Source organism: Corythoichthys intestinalis, chromosome 2 (genome assembly GCF_030265065.1).
Source record: "Corythoichthys intestinalis isolate RoL2023-P3 chromosome 2, ASM3026506v1, whole genome shotgun sequence".
Taxonomy (NCBI): Eukaryota; Metazoa; Chordata; class Actinopteri; order Syngnathiformes; family Syngnathidae; genus Corythoichthys; species Corythoichthys intestinalis.
In genome coordinates this window covers 10,184,873-10,205,835 of record NC_080396.1, presented here as the reverse complement: position 1 = coordinate 10,205,835, position 20,963 = coordinate 10,184,873, and the positions used below count along the sequence as shown (strand labels likewise).

General features: G+C 38.9%; 1 protein-coding gene across 1 annotated transcript in view; it reads right to left on the bottom strand.

Annotated features, from left to right (window-relative positions):
• The window catches only part of LOC130930795 (microphthalmia-associated transcription factor-like), a 198,630-nt gene that overhangs the window by 22,965 nt on the left and 154,702 nt on the right, over positions 1–20,963 (bottom strand). The window contains 1 exon segment of the mRNA XM_057858946.1: positions 9,389–9,536. Within this exon segment, the coding sequence (XP_057714929.1) occupies positions 9,389–9,536 (148 nt within the window).

Sequence of the window (20,963 nt, the reverse complement as noted above, 5' to 3'; positions counted from 1 at the left end):
GCGCTTGGGTGTGACTGATTTTTATAGGCTTCAGCACCCATGAGCATTGTGTATGTAATTATTGACATCAACAATGGCGGGCTACTAGTTTATTTTTTAATTGAAAATTTTACAAATTTTATTAAAACGAAAACATTAAGAGGGGTTTTAATATAAAATTTCTATAACTTGTACTAACATTTATCTTTTAGGAATTACAAGTATTTCTATCCATGGATCGCTTTAACAGAATGTTAATAATATTAATGCCATCTTGTTGATTTATTGTCATAATAAACAAATACAGTCCTTATGTACCGTATGTTTAATGTTTATATCCATCTTGTGTCTTATCTTTCCATTCCAACAATAATTAAACAGAAAAATATGGCATATTTTATAGATGGTTTGAATTGCGATTAATTGCGATTAATTACGATTAATTAATTTTTAAGCTGTAATTAACTCGATTAAAAATTTTAATCGTTTGACAGCCCTAAAAATAAACATGTCTTGAATGCAAAGAAATGACAATACTTTTCAAAAGCCTAACAATGTTGCTTAAAACAACAATTCTTGTAATATTCTAATTTTCTGAATTCAAAGTTACAACAAATGAAAGCTAGAAATGTTTCACTCGGTGTCACGAATGTCTCAGGGTTTCCTCCAGCGCGTTATAAGCCTGGCGGGCTGTATAACTATTATGACATGTCTCATGGAAAATAAACTTTTTCATTAGAGGTTGACCGATATATCGGCTGGCCGCTTTATCGGGCCGATATATACAGTCCCTGACAAAAGTCTTGTCGCTTATCCATTTTATACAAACAATTGCTCGTAACCTGACTTTTAATTGTTCAATTGGTTTTAGAAATGGCTCATATGAAAGCAAAGACCCTCCCAAATTATGTTGAATGTACAAAAGTATATTTGTTTCACTGAAAAAAGATTTATCATTTAATGAAGACACAAAGGTCAAATTTTGGCCAGACTCAAGTTTTGTCGCCTACAGAAAGTAGTGTGAAAATTGAACCAAAAAATGTACCGTAATTTTCGGACTATAAACCGCTACATTTTTCCTTCATTTTGAATCTTGCGGCTCATAGTCCAGTGCGGCTTATTTGTAGATTTGTTTTGGGTTAATAGGTAACACTTTATTTGACAGCGGTGTCATAAGACTGTCATAAGACCGTCAAAATTATGACGTGACACTATCATGGGCATTACTAAATGCTTATGACATATCTCATTAAAGTGTCAAATTATGTCGCTAACTCCATTTATGTCCAGCTTGGATCTTTGACATCCATTCAAATGTGAGATAATTTGCCGGATAACATTAAATGACATCTGTTATAAGCATTCATTAATGCTCATGACAGTGTCATGTCATAATTATGATTGCCTTAGTCTTATGGCGCCACTGTCAAATAAAGTGTTACCAAATAACATAACTAGTTATTAATGAAACTGGAACAGTAACTGAAGAAATAATTAGCACAGAACATGAATTTTGATTGTCATTTACATCTGTAGTGCTGTAATTCATGCTAGGACGCATGTTGGACAACAACAGTGTTGACAGCAGGTGACAGAAGAGGTTGACTGTCTCCCCCAAGGGCCCAGTGATGGCCACATGAAGCTTCTTGAAGCAATGAAGCCAATTGGTTCAAAGCTTCATGGTGGTTCATTTGGTCTCATGACAGTCGTATGATGCCGCTGTCAAATAAAATGTTACCGGGTAATATCTTTTGGTGTAAATATCACATAATAGAGTGAAGCCAGCAGCGGCTTATAGTCCAGTGCGACTTATCTGTGTACAAATGTCGTTTTCGTGCCAAATTTGGTGGGTGGCGGCTTACAGTATGGAAAATTACTAGGGTTGTTCCGATCATGTTTTTTTGTTCCCGATCCGATCCCGATCGTTTTAGTTTGAGTATCTGCCGATCCCGATATTTCCCGATCGGATTGCTTTTTTTTTTTGCTCCCGATTCAATTCCAATCATTCCCGATAATTTTTCCCCTATCATATACATTTTGGCAATGCATTAAGAAAAAAATGAATAAAACTCGGACGAATATATACATTCAACATACAGTACATAAGTACTGTATTTGTTTATTATGACAATAAATCCCCAAGATGGTATTTACATTATTCACATTCTGTCTTGGAGAGGGATCCACAGATAGAAAGACTTGTAATTCTTAAAGGATAAATGTGACTTTGTATATTGTGACTAAATATTGCCATCTAGTGTATTTGTTGAGCTTTCAGTAAATGATACTGTAGCCATTTAACTGTTCTGCCCAAATACATGCTAGGAAGTGCAACCATGACTGTGCGTAGTGGCACCAATTCATATATCTTCTCTGCGTTGGGAAATGACCTATGTTGTTAAGAAAAAGATCAACTACTACCTTTCTTCCCACATTGCTTCCCACGATATTTCTAATTGTTGATAGAGAGATTGTAAGGCTTTAGCTAATTAAAAAAAGGCTCCAAAGACTGCCAAAATTCACTCGACTCATTTTACGCTGCCTTTTAGCTCTATATACGGGTAAAACGGCGCTATTATAGTTTGAACGCGACAATGCGTGAGTGGGTCGTGCAGCGCATGCGTTAATTGCGTGAAATATTTTAACGTGATTAAGAATTTAAAAAAAAAAAAAATACCGCCGTTAACGCGGTAAATTTGATAGCCCTACTTTAAGCCCAAACTAAAGACTCTGGATGAGTGTAAGATATTTTGTCTGTAACGTTAAATACATTAGAAAACGATTTAATTAAAAAAGTATATATATTAAAAAAAGGCATGTCCGATATTTTTTTGTCGATTCCGATACTTCGAAAATGACGTGATCGGACCCGAGCCGATCGATCGGGACAGCTTTAAAAATTACGGTACTTCAAATACAAAAATATGTTACATAACATAAGTGAATTAAGTAGCGGCGCTGTGAGATCCAAATGTAATATTTTGTATGACTTCCATGGGCTTGAAGGACTGCATCCATGCGGTTCGGCAAGGATTCATACAATTTATTGATGAAGTCATCAGGAACATCAAAGAAAGCAGTCTTGCATGCCTCCCAGAGTTTATCAACATTCTTGGGTTTCGTCTTCAATGCTTCCTCTTTCATCCTGTTCATTTCTGGTGACTGGGCTGGCCAGTCCTGGAGGATCTTGATCTTCTTTGCCTTGAGGAACTTTGAGGTAGAGATTGAAGTATGCGATGGAGCACCATCCTGCTGCAGAATTTGTCCCTTTTTTATGGTTAGGATTGTAAGAGGCAGCTAAAATTTGTTGATATTTCAGACTATTTATGTTGCCTTCCACCCTGCAGATCTCTCGCACACCCCCATACTGGATGTAACCCCAGACCATGATTTTGCCACCACCAAACTTCACAGTTTTCTGAGTGAATCTCGGATCCATGCGGGCTCCAATAGGTCTCCTGCAATATTTGCGGCGACTGTGGTATAATTCAATGGAAGATTCATCTGAAAAATCCACCTTTTGCCACAAAACAGTGAAGTTTAGTATATTCTTGTACATCGAATATGATTTGGGAGAATCTTAGCTTTCATATGAGCCATTTCTGAAACCAGTTGAATAATTAGAAATTGTTTCTACAAAATGGATAAGCGACAAGACTTTTGTCAGGGGACTGTAGACTATTTTCTGACATCAGCTGATAAACAAACAAAAAAAAAAAAGCTGATAACAAAGGATTTTGATCAGGCATCTGTGTGGTCAACTGACTGACAGTAGGACCCCTGAAGGACCCTGCAGCAGCTTGAAGGCAGCTTGCTACAGGAAAGCTTGTGGCTTGCCTGTATTGTGAATACTCAAAAATTGTTTTTATCTTGCATGAGAGAATATGCAATGTTCAAGTTCAGGATTTTGACATCAGGCTTAATCTTAGACTTGATTTGGTGGATTTGAATTCAACAAATTCTGTGTAGTTTGTTAGTTATTTGTTAGTTTCAGGGCTCCAGAGTGGCTAAGCTAGCACGAGTCAATTGGGCCATCTTAGCATGGCAATAAAAATGAACACATGCATACATGAAAATCATTGATTTCCCATGCAATCAATAGTGTTGGCTATCTTCTCAGGATAAACTTAATAAAATTTACTATTGCATGTCAAAAATTGCAGTGTGAACAGCAACATTTGTTATCTAGAAGCTCTGCACAGGAGCAGGGCGGAGTGATATAACATTGTTTTTTTCACGGCTGATTTATGTCAGCAAGTAACCAGTTTTTATTGTTCCTCGTTCTTCATAGGGAATTTGTGGAAACTTCCTTTGCCCATTTCTTCTGTCTGTTTCCACAGCCTCTAAATGCACATTTTGCCGGCCGTCAGTTAACTCATCGGACTGATGCTGCATTTGAGGAAGGTGGGAATTCAGAGTTTCCAATCTCCGATCTTGAAAAACATCATTGGAATGCCACCACTATCAAAATTTCTTTTGAATGCCAAAATAAAAATAAATAGTCTCGATCAGGCATCTTTGCTGTTTACATTCGCTTGGAACGCTTTGAGGTCGCAACTGGTACCATCTGAGCGGGATAAGTCCGACTTCCCATCTTCCTTGAATGCAGCGTGACCACGAGTGGCCGAAGCAGTCCCCTCTATTGTGGTCGTATTACACATCTAAAAAAATAGTCGTGCAGAATGAAATGAATTACGGCAGTTCGGTGTGACATTGTTTTGGCCGCATGTGTGTTTTGGAACAATGATCTGTGTTTTTAATTTATTTGACTATGTCTGATCAGTTCGTAGATCTGTATCGTTTTTTCATTGGCATCCTAAGTTGGCGACATTGACTCACGCTAGCTTAGCCACTCCGAAGCCCTGAAACTAACAAATAACTTGCAAACTGCACGGAATTTGTTGAAATCAACTCCACCGACTAATTAAACCCCCGCTAACTCGAAGATTAAGCCAAATTTAAAAAATTTTGAACTTCCATTTTAAGGTGTTTACTGAGGGATCCTGACACTCTAAATGTAACTCATGGCATTAGCGTAGCATTCACATTAGCATTAGCATGGCGAGCATCTTCTTAAACTCTCACTTGTTTATATCTCGTCGTGACGTCCTCGTGGGTTTAATTATTTGAAAAATAATGTACTGTTCTTGCCGAGTGTGTATAATCATAAAAAGTGCAGGTTTGATAGCAGTCTTAGGTCATCATTGTAAATTTGAAGCTGTTGCAGCAATTTAAAAAAATGTGTATCAGCCTAAAATATCGGCTTTGGATATCGGTATTGGCATTTGCATTTCTATTGTATGAGATGCACCTGTAGTGGAAATAGTTTTTGTTTCTTTAAAGACCAAATGTGAAGTAATTTCATAAAATGCCAAATAGGGTCACAATTAACGTAATTAAACATTGTCCAACAAATAAAGCATGAAAAAAATAATTTATATGTTGTATATTTGACAAAATAATCGCGTTTCCGAAGTTCGAGCCTGAAAGGGGACGAACCCGGAAGTGATGCGTCACACCAAGAACAGCGATGGCAGCGCTCCATACGGCCACCCTACAAAGCCCCTTCAAACAATGATTCAAACAGCGATAAAAGCGATAGATCGAGCGCAAGTGAGGAGATCCAAGTTTTTGAAGAGTTGGAGGAAGAGGAGGAGGTTGGAATTTTATGTTGGACCGTACATGTATTAGCCAGACGCTAATCAGGATGCAAACAATGTGCCCAGACTACCTGAGATGGAATGGAGACAAGACCCATTGAGATTACAAGATTGGTAAGATATAGGCTGTTATTATTTTTATGATTGGAAGCATGTCAGGTAAATTACAGTGCCCTCCATAAGTATTGGCACCCCTGGTTAAGATGTGTTTTTTAGCTTCTAATATTTTTTTTTTAATTCAAATAATATGGGACCTTAATGGAAAAAAAGAGAAAAATCCAACCTTCAATACGAGTGCATTTATTCAGTGGGGGGAAAAAATCCCACATAAAGAAATAATTATTTGACATCAAATAATGTGTGTCACAATTATTAGCACCCCTGGTGTTAATACTTTGTACAACCCCCTTTTGCCAACAAAACAAGGTCTGGGGACCGAGATGGCCATTGGAGGAGCTTGATTTTGTGTCTGGTGAACCATTTCTGTGTAGATTTGGCCATATGTTTAGGGTCATTGTCCCAGCCTGGGACCGTGTGCTTTGGTCAGATGAGACCAAGATTGAGCTTTTTGGAACCAAACACTCTAAGTGCCACGAAAGATGCCGCCAAACACTCTAAGTGGGTCTGGCGTGCCACGAAAGATGCGCATGCTGAAAAGCACCTCATACCCACTGTGAAGTATGGGGGTGGGTCAGTAATGCTATGGGGCTGTTTCGCTTCCAAAGGCCCTGGGAACCTTGTTAGGGTTCATGGTATCAGGAATGCTTTGAAATACTAGGACATTTTAAATCAAAATCTGTTGCCCTCTGCCTGAAAGCTGAAGATGGGTCGTCACTGGGTCTTTCAGCTAGACAATGACCCTAAACATATGGCCAAATCTACACAGAAATGGTTCACCAGACACAAAATCAAGCTGCTACCATGGCCATCTCAGTCCCCAGACTTTGTTTTGTTGGCAAAAGGGGGTTGTACAAAGTATTAACACCAGGGGTGCTAATAATTGTGACACACATTATTTGATGTCAAATAATTATTTCTTTATGTGGGATTTTTTCCCCACTAGATAAATGCACTTGTATTGAAGGTTGGATTTTTCTCTTTTTTTCCATTAAGGTTCCATATTATTTTAATAAAAAAAAAAAATAGAAGCTAAAAAACACATTCTAACCAGGGGTGCTAATAATTATGGAGGGCACTGTAAACCACCTACTATTGTCTGGGATAAAAGAAAAGTTTTGACGAATCCCCGATCGTGTTGTGGAGTGGACGGTGGAGGCTAGCGACGTTGGCTTTTGTTTGCCTGGCTTGTTTTTGCGAGCACCTCCGCCTTCGGACCCTCTGACGGGGGCGGGGGTGTTCACCGAGGGATGTCAGGTAGATAAACCACCTACTATTGCTTTGGATAAAAGAAGAGTTTTCACGGATCCCCGATCGTGTTGTGGGGTGGGCGATGGAGGCTAGTGACGTTGGCTTTTGTTTGCCTGACATGTTTCGGCGAGCACTTCAGCCTTCGGACCCTCCGATGGGGGCGGGGGTGTTCGCCGAGGCATGTCAGGTGGATAAACCACCTACTATTGCCTGTAGGTAATAGTAGGTGTAGACAGAAGTGTCTACACTTCTACACAGTGTCTGTAGACAGAAGTGATCATTTTTGGGCCAAAAAAGGAAAGGTCAAAGATGAGCAGGCACCTTAGCACAATGTCACTTACAGCTACAAACCAAGTCAGAAACCTTGGCGTAATTATTGACTCAGACCTAAAATTTGATAGCCATCTAAAGTTCGTCACTAAATCTGCTTATTACCACCTAAAAAATATAACCAGAATTAAGGGGCTTCTGACTCAACAAGACATGGAAAAACTCATTTTCAGCAGATTGGACTATTGCAACGCTATATTTATGGGTCTTGATAAAAAATCAGTCAGGAAACTGCAGCTAGTACAGAATGCTGCAGCCAGAGTCCTCACAAATACAAGGAAGCTGGACAACATTACACCGGGTTTGAAATCACTACACTGGCTTCCAGTGAGTCAAAGGATAGACTATAAAATACTACTGCTCATCTACAAAACACTTAATGGCCTTGGACCAAAATACATGCTTGATTTATTAGATTCCTATGAGACATCTAGACCCCTAAGGTCTTCTGGAACCGGTCTCCTGCATGTTCCAAGAACAAGAACCAAGCAGGGTGAGGCAGCATTTAGTTATTATGCTCCTCACCTCTGGAACAAGTTACCTGAACGTCTGAAGTATGCTCAAACTGTTAGCTCCTTTAAATCAGGGCTAAAAACACTTTTGTTTAGCACTGCATATCCATAACTGTCTATATATTTCAATGTACTTGCTTTCTATTCCTCTTGTGCTTATCTCCATTGGTGATTTCTTATTAGTAGTAGTAGTATTTGTTTTATTTTTATTTATCTATTTTTATTCTATTTGTGATTAAATGCGGTTTTTATGTATAATTTTATTTCCTATTTTAAATGTCTTGGTTTTTCGTTGTATTGATTTAAATGTGATTTTTATGATCTTCATGTGATGTAAAGCACTTTGAATTGCCTTGTGTTGAATTGTGCTATATAAATCAATTTGCCTTGCCTTGCCTTCCCTGGGATAAAAGAAAAGTTTTGACGAATTTATAAGTGTAGGCAAAATGAACTCAATACAACTATGATCGGGGATTGCCACGAGTTAGCTTTCGGCTGGCGTCGCTGGCTTCTGCTGTTCGATCCGCAGCACGATCGGGGTTTTGCCTCGAGTTACCTTTCGGCTGGCGTCGCTACCTTCTACTGTTCATTCCACAACAGTTGGCAGCTCTGCTTTGACAAAGTCATCATCATCTATCCAAAAATCACACTTACTTTTTGGCAAATCCTTGATCATAAGCAGACCGGTTGAGGAAGCAGGCATCTTCGAAGTGTTTGTAGAAGAGAACACTACTCGATGATGGCGTGAAATTCATTCGCTTCGTGCCAACAAAACATGTCAATTTACGTGCCCTGCTATCCTTTGGCCACTCACACAACTTTTCTTTAGATTGAGAACAATACATCGCCACACATCGCCGTGGCATCTTACCGAGAAGCAATACAATAATACTGTTCTATGGCGGACTTCCTCGCAGTTCTCTGTGTGACGTAATTTCCGAAGATTTCCAAAGCTTGTTGAAGAAAAGCATTTTCGTTGTCAAGGGCGTTGCTATGGGTTAAACAAAGAATCTGGAAGGGTTGCGTGAAAAAAAATAACGAAAATATGCTTATAATTGTTTAGCCATTGATATTATTCAGAAACATGGTTGGCCAACCTTACTTCAAATTTGGTCTTTAAAGCAGCATGTAGATGTAAACCCACTGATAAATTCATCAATTCATGAGTGGAATTTTCATTGCGGCTCTTCGGGCCAGTGTTTGTGAAATTTTCAAAGCACACAAAGAAATACAAAACTATTAACCACAAGTATTCACGTGGCTCTCAATAGAAGCTGTCAAGGCTTTTTTTTTTTTTTTGTAGTGAAGTACCAAGAATTGCTTCAAGCAAGAAAGCCAACATAATGTGACCAATCAGGCGAGGTCTGTATCATGTCTAGAAATCAACAGATGGATGTCAAATGATTCATTGCCAGCCATCCCAGTTCAAGACGACGATTGCCATTAATGTTGAGTTTAAGGTTGAGACTATCTAACTGGTTTTTTTGGTTTGGGGCGTGAGACAAATAAAAAAAGAAAAGATCAAGGTGCTTTCTGTACCTGTATCCTCAACATGAGATGTCGATTGGCATTTTCAAGCCTCCTTTGACAGTTCTCCAGCTCTTTGGCCCTTTGTTGCTCGCGTTGCAGCTTCCTGATGTAGTCCACGGACGCCTTGAGGATGGTGCCCTTGTTCCAGCGCATGTCCCTGTGAAACACAACCAACAGTAAACCGTGTGCTTTAGAGTACGTCTACACTAGGACGGATAATGGCCTTAAACGTGTAATTAGTTGGACTATACGACATGTCGGCTACACTAGTATGCCTCTAATCCGGATTATTTGTTAGACGGATAATGTAGTCGGGTAATGTTACCCGCCGCATACGCGCCACGCCGCCTAATATGGACTGCTGTTTCCGTACAACATTCGGATACTTAGGACGGGACGTAATCACTGTTTTTAGTACGGCATGACAGCATCATAAACAATGGAGGCGGACGATCACGACGAGGCTTTCTTGCTCCGTTTTTTTCCCACAGATATTTCTTGAACCTTCAAACTACGTCTCAGTAATATGGTTCAATTCAGTGCCCATTTGGGGTCCTCCCATAGCGGATGAGGTGGAGATGAGCGTTTTTAACAGAGCTCGTCTCCAGAGTTGTCTCCAATCAGCCAGCTGGCCCCTCCCAACTCAATGCCGACCGAACATGAATACTGTATATGAAAATGCGTAGAGGAAAATTAAACCCTGAAAAGTGACCTGCGTGGTAGCCCCAGTCAAGGAGGCGTGCGATCAGTTTTTTTCCCAGACATTTCTGCCCGTCAAAACTGTTGCCACTTCCAGGATCGCCACTTTTATGCACAAGCAGTCCTGGTTGCTGCTTCCAGGAAATATACTCAGCGCTGGACCGTATCCTTCTATTTGTTATTTTCCAAGCGGTGAGAGCGCAACTGAGCATCGATTGTAACATCCAAAGTAATGATGTCAGGCTTCCGTTGTTTTATAAAGATTTATTTCATTCACAACACGGCGCCTGCTCGTATAAGCAGAGCGTGCTCTCCCTTCCACTCTCGCTCCTGTGTTATGCGTTTTGATTGCGATCACGAAAAAAAACAGTGATCACAAAACAATGACAGTCTAGAAGGTGTCGTAATTTCAAAATTTTCCGCGGGCTAGGAATGAGTTTTCGTTTCAGAGGTAAACCGCGCGGGCGATGACGTAACACATGAGGCTTCTCCTTTTTACTAGGGCTATCAAACGATTAAAATTTTTAATCAAGTTAATTACAGCTTAAAAATTAATTAATCGTAATTAATCGCAATTCAAACCATCTATAAAAGATGCCATATTTTTCTGTAAATTATTGTTGGAATGGAAAGATAAGACACAAGACGGATATCTACATTCACCATACGGTACATAAGTACTGTATTTGTTTATAATAACAATAAATCAACAAGATGGCATTAACATTATTAACATTCTGTTAAACGATCCATGGATAGAAAGTCTTGTAGTTCTTAAAAGATAAATGTTAGTACAAGTTATAGAAATTTTATATTAAAACCCCTCTTAATGTTTTCTTTTTAATAAAATTTGTAAAATTTTCAATCAAAAAATAAACTAGTAGCTCGCCATTGTTGATGTCAATAATTACTAGGGCTGTCAAAATTATCGCGTTAACGGGCGGTAATTAATTTTTAAAAATTAATCACGTTAAAATATTTGACGCAATTAACACACATGCCCCACTCAAACAGATTAAAATTACAGCACAGTGCAATGCCAATTTGTTACTTGTGTTTTTTGAAGCTTTGTCGCCCTCTGCTGGTGCGACTGATTTAATGGGCTTCAGCACCCATGAGCATTGTGTAATTATTGACATCAACAATGGCGGGCTACTAGTTTATTTTTTGATTGAAAATTTTACAAATTTTATTAAGACGATAACATTAAGAGAGGTTTTAATATAAAATTTCTATAACTTGTACTAAAATGTATCTTTTAAGAACTACACGTCTTTCTATCCATGGATCGCTTTAATAGAATGTTAATAATGTTAATGCCATCTTGTTGATTTATTGTTATAATAAACAAATACAGTACTTATGTACCATATGTTGAATGTATAGAATGCAGTGGTGCCAATACTTTTGGCCAGCACTCTATTATAGATTTACCGCTTTCACCAATGAGACGTTGCAACAATAATCAGATTACTCCATTTTACCAATTGAGATGTACGTAACAATACTAAATGGGGTTTAAAAAAAAAAAAAAAATGATTGAGATATATCGCGATATTACGTCACACAATTCTAATATCAATTCAAAATCCGTCTGTATCGATGTGTCTTTTTGGTGGAAATAAACAATTCAGTGACTGTACTTCTACTTCTGTCCAGTAGGTGGCAGTGCACAGCAGCATTTCCTTGCAGTCTGCTAAAGTAACAACAACACTGGACTAATCTGAGTAGGGAATTGAGTATGTTTGCTCTTGTTGTTGCTCGGATTAGTCCTTTTAGAAGTCTGAAATTTGGGCTCATTTTTAATTTTACTGTAAAAACGGAGGCATGGAGCATGGGTATCGCCAGACATATTTCACTGGTGCACGTACCCCAGTATTGATCTAAAATAATAAAATAAAATACTTTGGAGTTTTAAGATTACACAGCATAATCTACAAAATGTGCCTACTTCCCTCCAAACAGGAGACTTTAAAAACTGCAGTAATAAAACCTCTCCTAAAAAAACCTAATCTGGATGCCTCAACCAATCGTAAATACAGGCCAATATCAAATCTGACATTCCTGGGGAAAATTATCGAAAGGGTTGTGTTCGAACAGATCCAGAAATTTATGATGCAAAACAATCTTTTTAACTCATTTCAGTCTGGATTTCGGCCACAACACAGCACCGAGACCGTGCTTATCAAAGTCCTAAATGATATTCGTCGGAATACCGATGCAGGCAAATCATCTGTTCTGTTACTATTGGATCTCAGCGCTGCATTCGACACGGTTGATCACGACATACTACTCGGCAGATTGGAACAGTGGGTAGGGCTTACTGACACTATTCTTCAGTGGTTCACATCCTATTTACATGATAGGGATTTCTTTGTGGCAATCGGAAACCATAAGTCAGAATGAACCAAATTCACGTGTGGAGTCCCTCAAGGGTCAATTCTTGGACCACTCTTATTTAACATCTATATGCCTCCATTAGCTCAGATAATGGAACAGTATGACATCTCCTATCACGCCTATGCAGATGACACACAACTGTACATTTCTGTGTCCCCACATGATTATAGTCCCTTAGTCTCCCTGAGTAAATGCATTCATCAAATCAATGAATGGATGTGCCAGAATTTTCTCCAGTTAAATGTGGAGAAGACAGAGGTGATCATTTTGGGCCAAAAAAGGAAAGGTCAAAGATAAGCAGGCAACTTAGCACAATGTCACTTACAGCTACAAATCAAGTCAGAAACCTTGGCGTAATTATTAACACAGACCTAAAATTTGATAGCCATCTAAAGTCCGTCACTAAATCTGCTTATTACCACCTAAAAATATAACCAGAATTAAGGGGCTTCTGACTCAACAAGACATGGAGAAACATGCATGCATTCATTTTCAGCAGATTGGACTATTGCAACGGTATATTTACGGGTCTTGATAAAAAATCAGTCAGGAAGCTGCAGCTAGTACAGAATGCTGCAGCCAGAGTCCTCACAAATACAAGGAAGCTGGACCACATTACACCGGTTTTGAAATCGCTACACTGGCTTCCAGTGAGTCAAAGGATAGACTATAAAATACTCCTGCTCGTCTATAAAACACTGAATGGCCTTGGACCAAAATACATACTTGATTTGTTAGATTCCTATGAGACATCTAGACCCCTAAGGTCGTCTGGAACCGGTCTCCTGCATGTTCCAAGAACAAGAACCAAGCAGGGTGAGGCAGCATTTAGTTATTATGCTCCTCACCTCTGGAACAAGTTACCTGAACGTCTGAAGTATGCTCAAACTGTTAGCTCTTTTAAATCAGGGCTAAAAGCGCTTTTATTTAGTACTGCATATCCATAACTGTCTATATATTTCAATCTACTTGCTTTCTATTCCTCTTATGCTTATCTCCATTGCTGATTTCAATCATTATTATTATTAGTAGTAGTTTTTGTTTTATTTTTATTTACTTATTTTTATTCTATTTGTGATTAAATGCGATTTTTATGTATAATTTTATTTCCGATTTTGATTGTCTTGGTTTTTACGTTGTATTGATTTAAATGTGATTTTTATGATTTTCATGTGATGTAAGGCACTTTGAATTGCCTTGTGTTGAATTGTGCTATATAAATAAATTTGCCTTACCTTGCCTATTTAATATGGTCCTATTACTCGATTCACTCCATATACTACACAATCTGCACATGCTCCTTATTATGGTACTTTATGCGCATAACTTTGGCTGTGATAGGCATATAAATTGAAAATCCCGCGAAGCACTTTCGGGAGATATGCTGCGTTCATGTGTGTCGGGAGATCCGAGTTCCCAAGTTGGAAAACCATGCTAACTTGCTACAAAGAAGAGTAGCCTATTTTAAAGGGATCCTCTATTTTTAAGACAAGTAATTCTTAAAACATAAATGTTAGTATGAGTTATAATAATTTGATATTAAAACCCCTCTTAATGTTTTTGTTTTAATAAAGTTTGTAAAATTATTTTAAGTGATAGGTCGCCAGTCTTGTTACGTCGCAGTGCGTGACGTCACTGACCCCGAATGCCGAAATTCCAGCTTGTCACTCATTAGCTCTCCCAACATGTCGTCAGTTCTACCCTTCCTATTTGAACCAGATCTGAAAAGTGAAGAGCAGAACAGCACTGTCGGTCGTTCACAAGACGAGCTTCAGGGAAAAATGCCTGAGCAAATATCTGATAAGACAAAAGTTGGGCAAAACTGGTGATGCGAGAGAGTCTTGTTGGGAACTCCGGTTGGGAGCGAGAGTGCATGCTGTTGGGTTTCGGGAACTCCGGTTTTATTAGCAGATATTCAAGGTAAGCATATAGCATTTTCAAACGTTTTCCCAATATAATTATGTAGATTGTTAGCATCCAGAGCTGTCGTGTGCTTTACATACAGTACAGGCCAAAGAGCACACCTTGTGTAATCCAGGTCTTGTACATTGTAACGCGTGGTAGCTAGGATACGTGTATAAAAGTACCAGAAAGGGGAGAAGCTTCCACTTATGCACATTTATTCACAAATAATAATATTTCCACCTTGACCACTCTTCATTCGGGAGCTCAGCAGTACGCAAACACGCATTCCCTGACGAACTCCAACAAGGAGTAGCTGTAGCGCGCCATAGTACTTTAATTATTTAGTATGATCTGGGGAAAACTCCCACGAAGAATAGTCAACAAAAAATATAGCAATACTAATCCAAATTCGCATTTTTTACTCACTCGAAGATCCAGGAATTAGACCGATTCCATGGCAATATCGTAGCCGCGATTAGGCCGTCGATTCCACAAAATAGACTGATCCGAAAAGCCACTGTGGGACCGACGAATAAAAATAAATGGACTGATCCAAAACCATCATTGCAGACGCGATGGGACCCTTACTTGACTGAGGATCCAGGAAAAATGTTCGGGCGCCAGTTGTAACGCGTGGTGGTTAGGATACATGCATACAGGGACCAAAAAGGGGGAGAAGCTTCCACTTATGCACATGTAGTCACTAAAAATAATAATTCCACCTTGACCACTCACTTCACTCCCCTTTTTTCCATTTGACTGGAAATTGCATCCAAAAGCAGCACATCGTGGCATTTTACTTCGCGAGTTTAGGCAGCAATAAGCAATTGTTGAACACGCTACACATTCGGAAAGATACCAATTATGTCATCACTGCGAGCCCGCAAACCATGGCGCCAACTAACGGTCAAAATATGGACTAAATATTATAAAGTATTGCCATTGATTTAACATTTTATGTGTTTCTAACAACATATTTTAGTACAAGAGAACAATTGTGGTTTATTAGAGCCTACATGTATTTAAATCAGAGGATCACTTTAATGCTCCAACGATACACATACCTCTCAACGCTAGGCCGTTGGCAATCTTACAAATAGTGACTTATGCCTTTACAAATTGGTGACTAATGGTATGGTCTTGTAATAGGTTACAGTACAGTATAACAATATATAATAAGTTATATATTGTAGATAACATTGTGCTGAGAAAAAAAAAAATACCAGCGTTTAAAAAAAATAAAATAAAAATTCAGACATTGTAGGCAATAATTCAATATTTGACTATTGTTTTCACCGAATACTTTTTAAAAACTTGTACTTGAGTAAAACGTTTGAGTACTTTTACTTGAGTAATATTATTTTGAAGTAACACTACTCTTTCTTGAGTCATTTATCAGCTACTCTACCCACGTTTGCCTCTTAGATCAAATGGATTGAATGTCTATCAGCATCAGTGGTAGCCAATTAATTTATTTCAGATACTAATGACATTTAGCAGACAATATTGATAATCTGGTGTGTAGCAGATTAGAGAGCTTTCTGTTTGGACAATGTTCCAACATAACCCGTATTTGTTCGACACTGAAAAGTCAGTATGTCACCCACAAGATGAGATATTAGAATATTCTGGTCTTTTGTAACAGCTGTGACGTACAATATTACAGGCTCATGTCTAAAATGAGACATCCTGTGGTTGCGGGGGCCTCTTTATTTCCCTCAGACATCAATTCGGCACTGTTGTTACCTCGCCTAGTGCTTGCTTTATCAGTGTAACTTACTTTGTTTCCCATTTGTTATGCTTACGGAAAACAAGAACAGTGCAGCCTTATTGGAAGAAGCCCATTTCACATCCGTTTGAGGAAAAAAAACAATGGTCGACTTCTTTGCAGAAAGAAAAGCTTCTTTCAAACTTGCAGAGGGATAAAGGGGGCATGGATGATGACTGTCTGATTTGTACTGCAGTGATTACATTTTTAGTAAGGGGACTGTCTGGTCAAAACAAAATAAATTGTATAAGTATCCTAGAGAATATTATAATGTACAATCACTCCGACCGATAAATTATAATTCTTCTATGTGCACATACAGTGGGGCAAATAAGTATTTAGTCAACCACCAATTGTGCAAGTTCTCCCACTTGAAAATATTACAGAGGCCTGTAATTGTCAACATGGGTAAACCTCAACCACGAGGGACAGAATGTAGGGGAAAAAACAACAACAGATAATCACATTGTTTGATTTTTAAAGAATTTATTTGCAAATCATGGTGGAAAATAAGTATTTGGTCAATACCAAAAGTTCATCTCAATACTTTGTTATGTACCCTTTGTTGGCAATAACGGAGGCCAAACGTTTTCTGTAACTCTTCACAAGCTTTTCACACACTTTTGCTGGTATTTTGGCCCATTCCTTCATGCAAATCTCCTCTAGAGCAGTGATTTTCACAGATTTTCTATGGGGCTGAGATCTGGAGACTGGCTAGGCCACTCCAGGACCTTGAAATGCTTCTTACGAAGCCACTCCTTTGTTGCCCTGGCTGTGTGTTTGGGATCATTGTCATGCTGAAAGACCCAGCCACCTCTCATCTTCAATGCCCTTGCTGATGCAAGGAGATTTTCACTCAAAATCTCTCGATACATGGCCCCATTCATTCTTTCTTTTATACATATCAGTCGTCCAGGTCCCTTTGCAGAAAAGCAGCCCCAAAGCATGATGTTTCCACCCCCAGGATTCACAGTGGGTATGGTGTTCTTCGGATGCAATTCAGTATTCTTTTTCCTCCAAACACGAGAACCTGTGTTTCTACCAAAAAGTTCTATTTTGGTTTCATCTGATTATAAAACATTCTCCCAGTCCTCTTCTGAATCATCCAAATGCTCTCTAGCGAACCGCAGACGGGCCTGGACGTGTACTTTCTTCAGCAGGGGGACACGTCTGGCAGTGCAGGATTTGAGTCCCTGGCAGCGCATTATGTTACTGATAGAAGCCTTTGTTACTGTGGTCCCAGCTCTGTGTAGGTCATTTACTAGGTCCCCCCACCCGTGTGGTTCACCCATGTTGACGATTAGGGGCCTCTGTAATCTTTTCAAGTAGGAGAACTTGCACAATTGGTGGTTGAGCAAATACTTATTTGCCCCGCTGTACACTGCTGGACAAATGTATTGGCACCCTCAGCCTAATACTTGGTAGCACAACCTTTAGACAAAATAATTGCGAACAACCGCTTCCGGTGTCCGTCAATGAGATTCTTACAATGCTCTGCTGGAATTTTAGACCTTTCTTCTTTGGTCAACTGCTCCAGGTCTCTGAGATTTGAAGGGTGCCTTCTCCAAACTGCCATTTTCAGATCTCCTCATACGTGTTCAATGGGATTAAGGTCTAGGTCAGGTCTCTCTATGGGACTCATTGCTGGCCACTTTAGAAGTGTCCAGTGGTTTCTCTCAAACCATTTTCTAGTGCTTTTTGAAGTATATTTTGGGTCATTGTTCTGTAGGAAGACCCATGACCTCTGAGGGAGACCCAGCTTTCTCACACTGGGCCCTACATTAAGCTGCAAAATTTGTTGATAGTCTTCAGACTTCATAATGCCATGCACACGGTCAAGACGTCCAGTGCCAGAGGCAGCAAACCAACTCCAAAACATCAGGGAATCTCCGCCATGTTTGACTGTGGGGACAGTGTGTATTTCTTTGAAGGCCTCGTTTTTTGTTTTCCCCTGTAAACTCTATGTTGATGCCTTTTCCTAAAAAGCTCTACTTCTCTCATCTGACCAGAGAACATTCTTCTAAAACGTTTTTTTGGGCTTTCTCAGGTAAGTTTTGACAAACTGCAGCGTGTTTTTTTTTTATGTCTCGGGTCATAAGTGGGGTCTTCCTGGGTATCCTACCATTGAGTCCCTTTTCATTCTGATGCCGACGTATAGTATGGGTGAAAATGTTGTACCCTCGGACAGCTTTAACTTGTTTGGATGTTAGTCAAGGTTCTTTATCAATCTTTTGTTGAAATCCCTCGTCAATTTTTCTTTTTCGTCCACATCTTGGGAGGTTAGCCACTACGCTACAGCACATTACACTTGCATGGTAGACACAGGAACATTCAGGTCTTGAGGAGATGGACTTGTTGCCTTGATATTGCCCATGCTTCCTCACAATTTTGCTTCTCAAGTCCTAAGACAGTTCTTTGGTCTTCTTTCTTTTCTCCATGCTCAATGTGGTACACACAAGGAGACAGGACAGAGGTTGAGTCAACTTTAATCCATTTTAACTGGATGCCAGTGTGATGTAGTTAGTGCCACCACCGGTTATGTGCCACAGGTAAGTAACAGCTGCTGTTAATTATACAAATTAGAGAAGGGTGCCAATACTTTTGTCCGGCCCATATTTGGAGTTGTGTGCAAAATGATAATGATTTAATTTTTTTTCCATTCTCTTTCTTATTTTTTCATTGCAGGCAAAATAAATGAAGATACTAGTACCAAAGCATTTGTAATTGCAATCATTTTTTTGGGAGAAATTGAGCATTATCTGACAGAATTGCTGGGGTGCCAATACATTTGGCCAGTAGTGTATATTCTTTTTGTATATATTAGGGCTGTCGAACGATTAAAATTTTTAATCAAGATAATCACAGCTTAAAAATCAATTAATCGTAATTAATCGCAATTCAAACCATCTCTAAAATATGACAACGAATTATTGTTGGAATGGAAAGTTAAGACACAAGACGGATATATACATTCAACATAATGTACATAAGTACTGTATTTGTTTATTATTTTAATTTTAATAACATTTTTAAAATTTAATAAACATTTTCAATCAAAAAATAAACTAACAGCTCACCATTGTTGACGTCGCCGAGCGAGACGTCACATGGGCCCCCTGCCGTTCTTCCACAGTGTCTTTAACTACGTAAGGTAGTGATTGAAATACACCACAAGGTTTCAATGGTGAGTGTTGAGTTAATTATCAAGGGTTGATTGAATATTTGCTTGTGCTCATATATACCTAATACATATTTTTCTTATTGATATAACCAGTAAATGATTATTGCTTGCTATAATAGGTTGTAGTGTAATGTTTAAAGAGTTAAAGAGGGTCGGGGTGACAACTGCCTTGCTTCATGGCCGCAACATTGCATAACTGGACCTTCTGGGACATCTGCAGCATCTTACGTCTAGACTTTCGAGGACATCTTCCATTCGAGGACATCTTCCATGGCCGCAGCGTTGCATAACTGAAGTGTCTGGGTCATTCTGACCACTTTAATTAAATGCCCTTGCTTACACACGTGTATTTAGTTAGTTCCGCCTACATGCTCACACATAGCCAATCAAAATCACATGGGTGTCTCCAGCTTGCTTTCCCCCTCCCTTGAGGGCGGCACCTTTCTGTATTAGGACAAGCCCCTAATAAAAGAAAGAGCAAGGAGTTTAGTTTTAGATCAATTTTGGTGACTAAACAGCGTAATCTAGCATTTCACTGTCTAGTCCCTCCTTGCTCTCCTTGGCCAAGAAAACTGAGTGTCTTCTCTCCTTCTTTTTGGGTAATTTTACAAATGTCTACCTAAGGTTCTATTTTTTAACTTGACAGTGAGTTTTGAATTAATTAGAGATCTAGCCAAGGCAAAGTCGGCGTAGGTTTTTTTGTGTATTTTGCATTGCTATTTTGATTGGGAATGCCAGTTCTCTTTTCATTGAGCGCTTTTCTTTTTGTGAACATGATTTTTTTGAGAGATAGGAATATTATTTTTGTTGTGCTTTCACTAAATGATACTTTAGCGACTTAACTGTTCCGCCCAAATGCATGATGGGAAGTTGAGCAACCATGACTGTCAGTGGTGGCTGCAAATGGGATATGTTCTGCGTTGTGCTCAATAATGCATGTTAAGAAAAAGATCATCTCTGTCATTGTTCCCCACGTCGCTCGCCACAATAGTAAAGTTTGTTGTGAAAGAGTTGCCAAAGCTTATGCCAATAAATGGCGCGGTCCAGTGAATGCCTATGTCCACTCGCATTTCTCTGCCTTTTAGCTCTCAATGGACAAAAAACGGCGTCATTGTAATCTGTTTGAGGCAATGCATGAGCGGGTCATTCCGCGCATGCGTTAAATGCGTCAAATATTTTAACGTGGTTAATTAAAAAAAATTATTACCGCCCATTAACGCGATAGTTTTGACAGCACTAGTATATAGTATATAGTATATTCACCATTTTGCACTGCTGGTCTCCTGTATATAACCTGTTTTGAACATAGTATGTAGACAGGACAAAACCGCATATGACCATACCTGCTGTTTTTGTTGAATTATCAAATATAAAACAATTCAATATAATTTTTTTCTGTTGAATGTTTATCCTAAAAAGTTTAATAAATATTACCATGTTTCAAAAATATTTGGTTGAGCATTTTTGGCTGTCAATAGAACATCAATATTACAACTTTTGACAAATCTTTGATTTTTTTGTTTTTGTTTGTTTGTTTGTTTGTTGTCGTCTTTTTAGGGTCCAAATGTTGATTATAATTGTCAGTGAAGAAAACAACAGTTTGGACATGAAGGTTTTATGGTGTCCTGAAA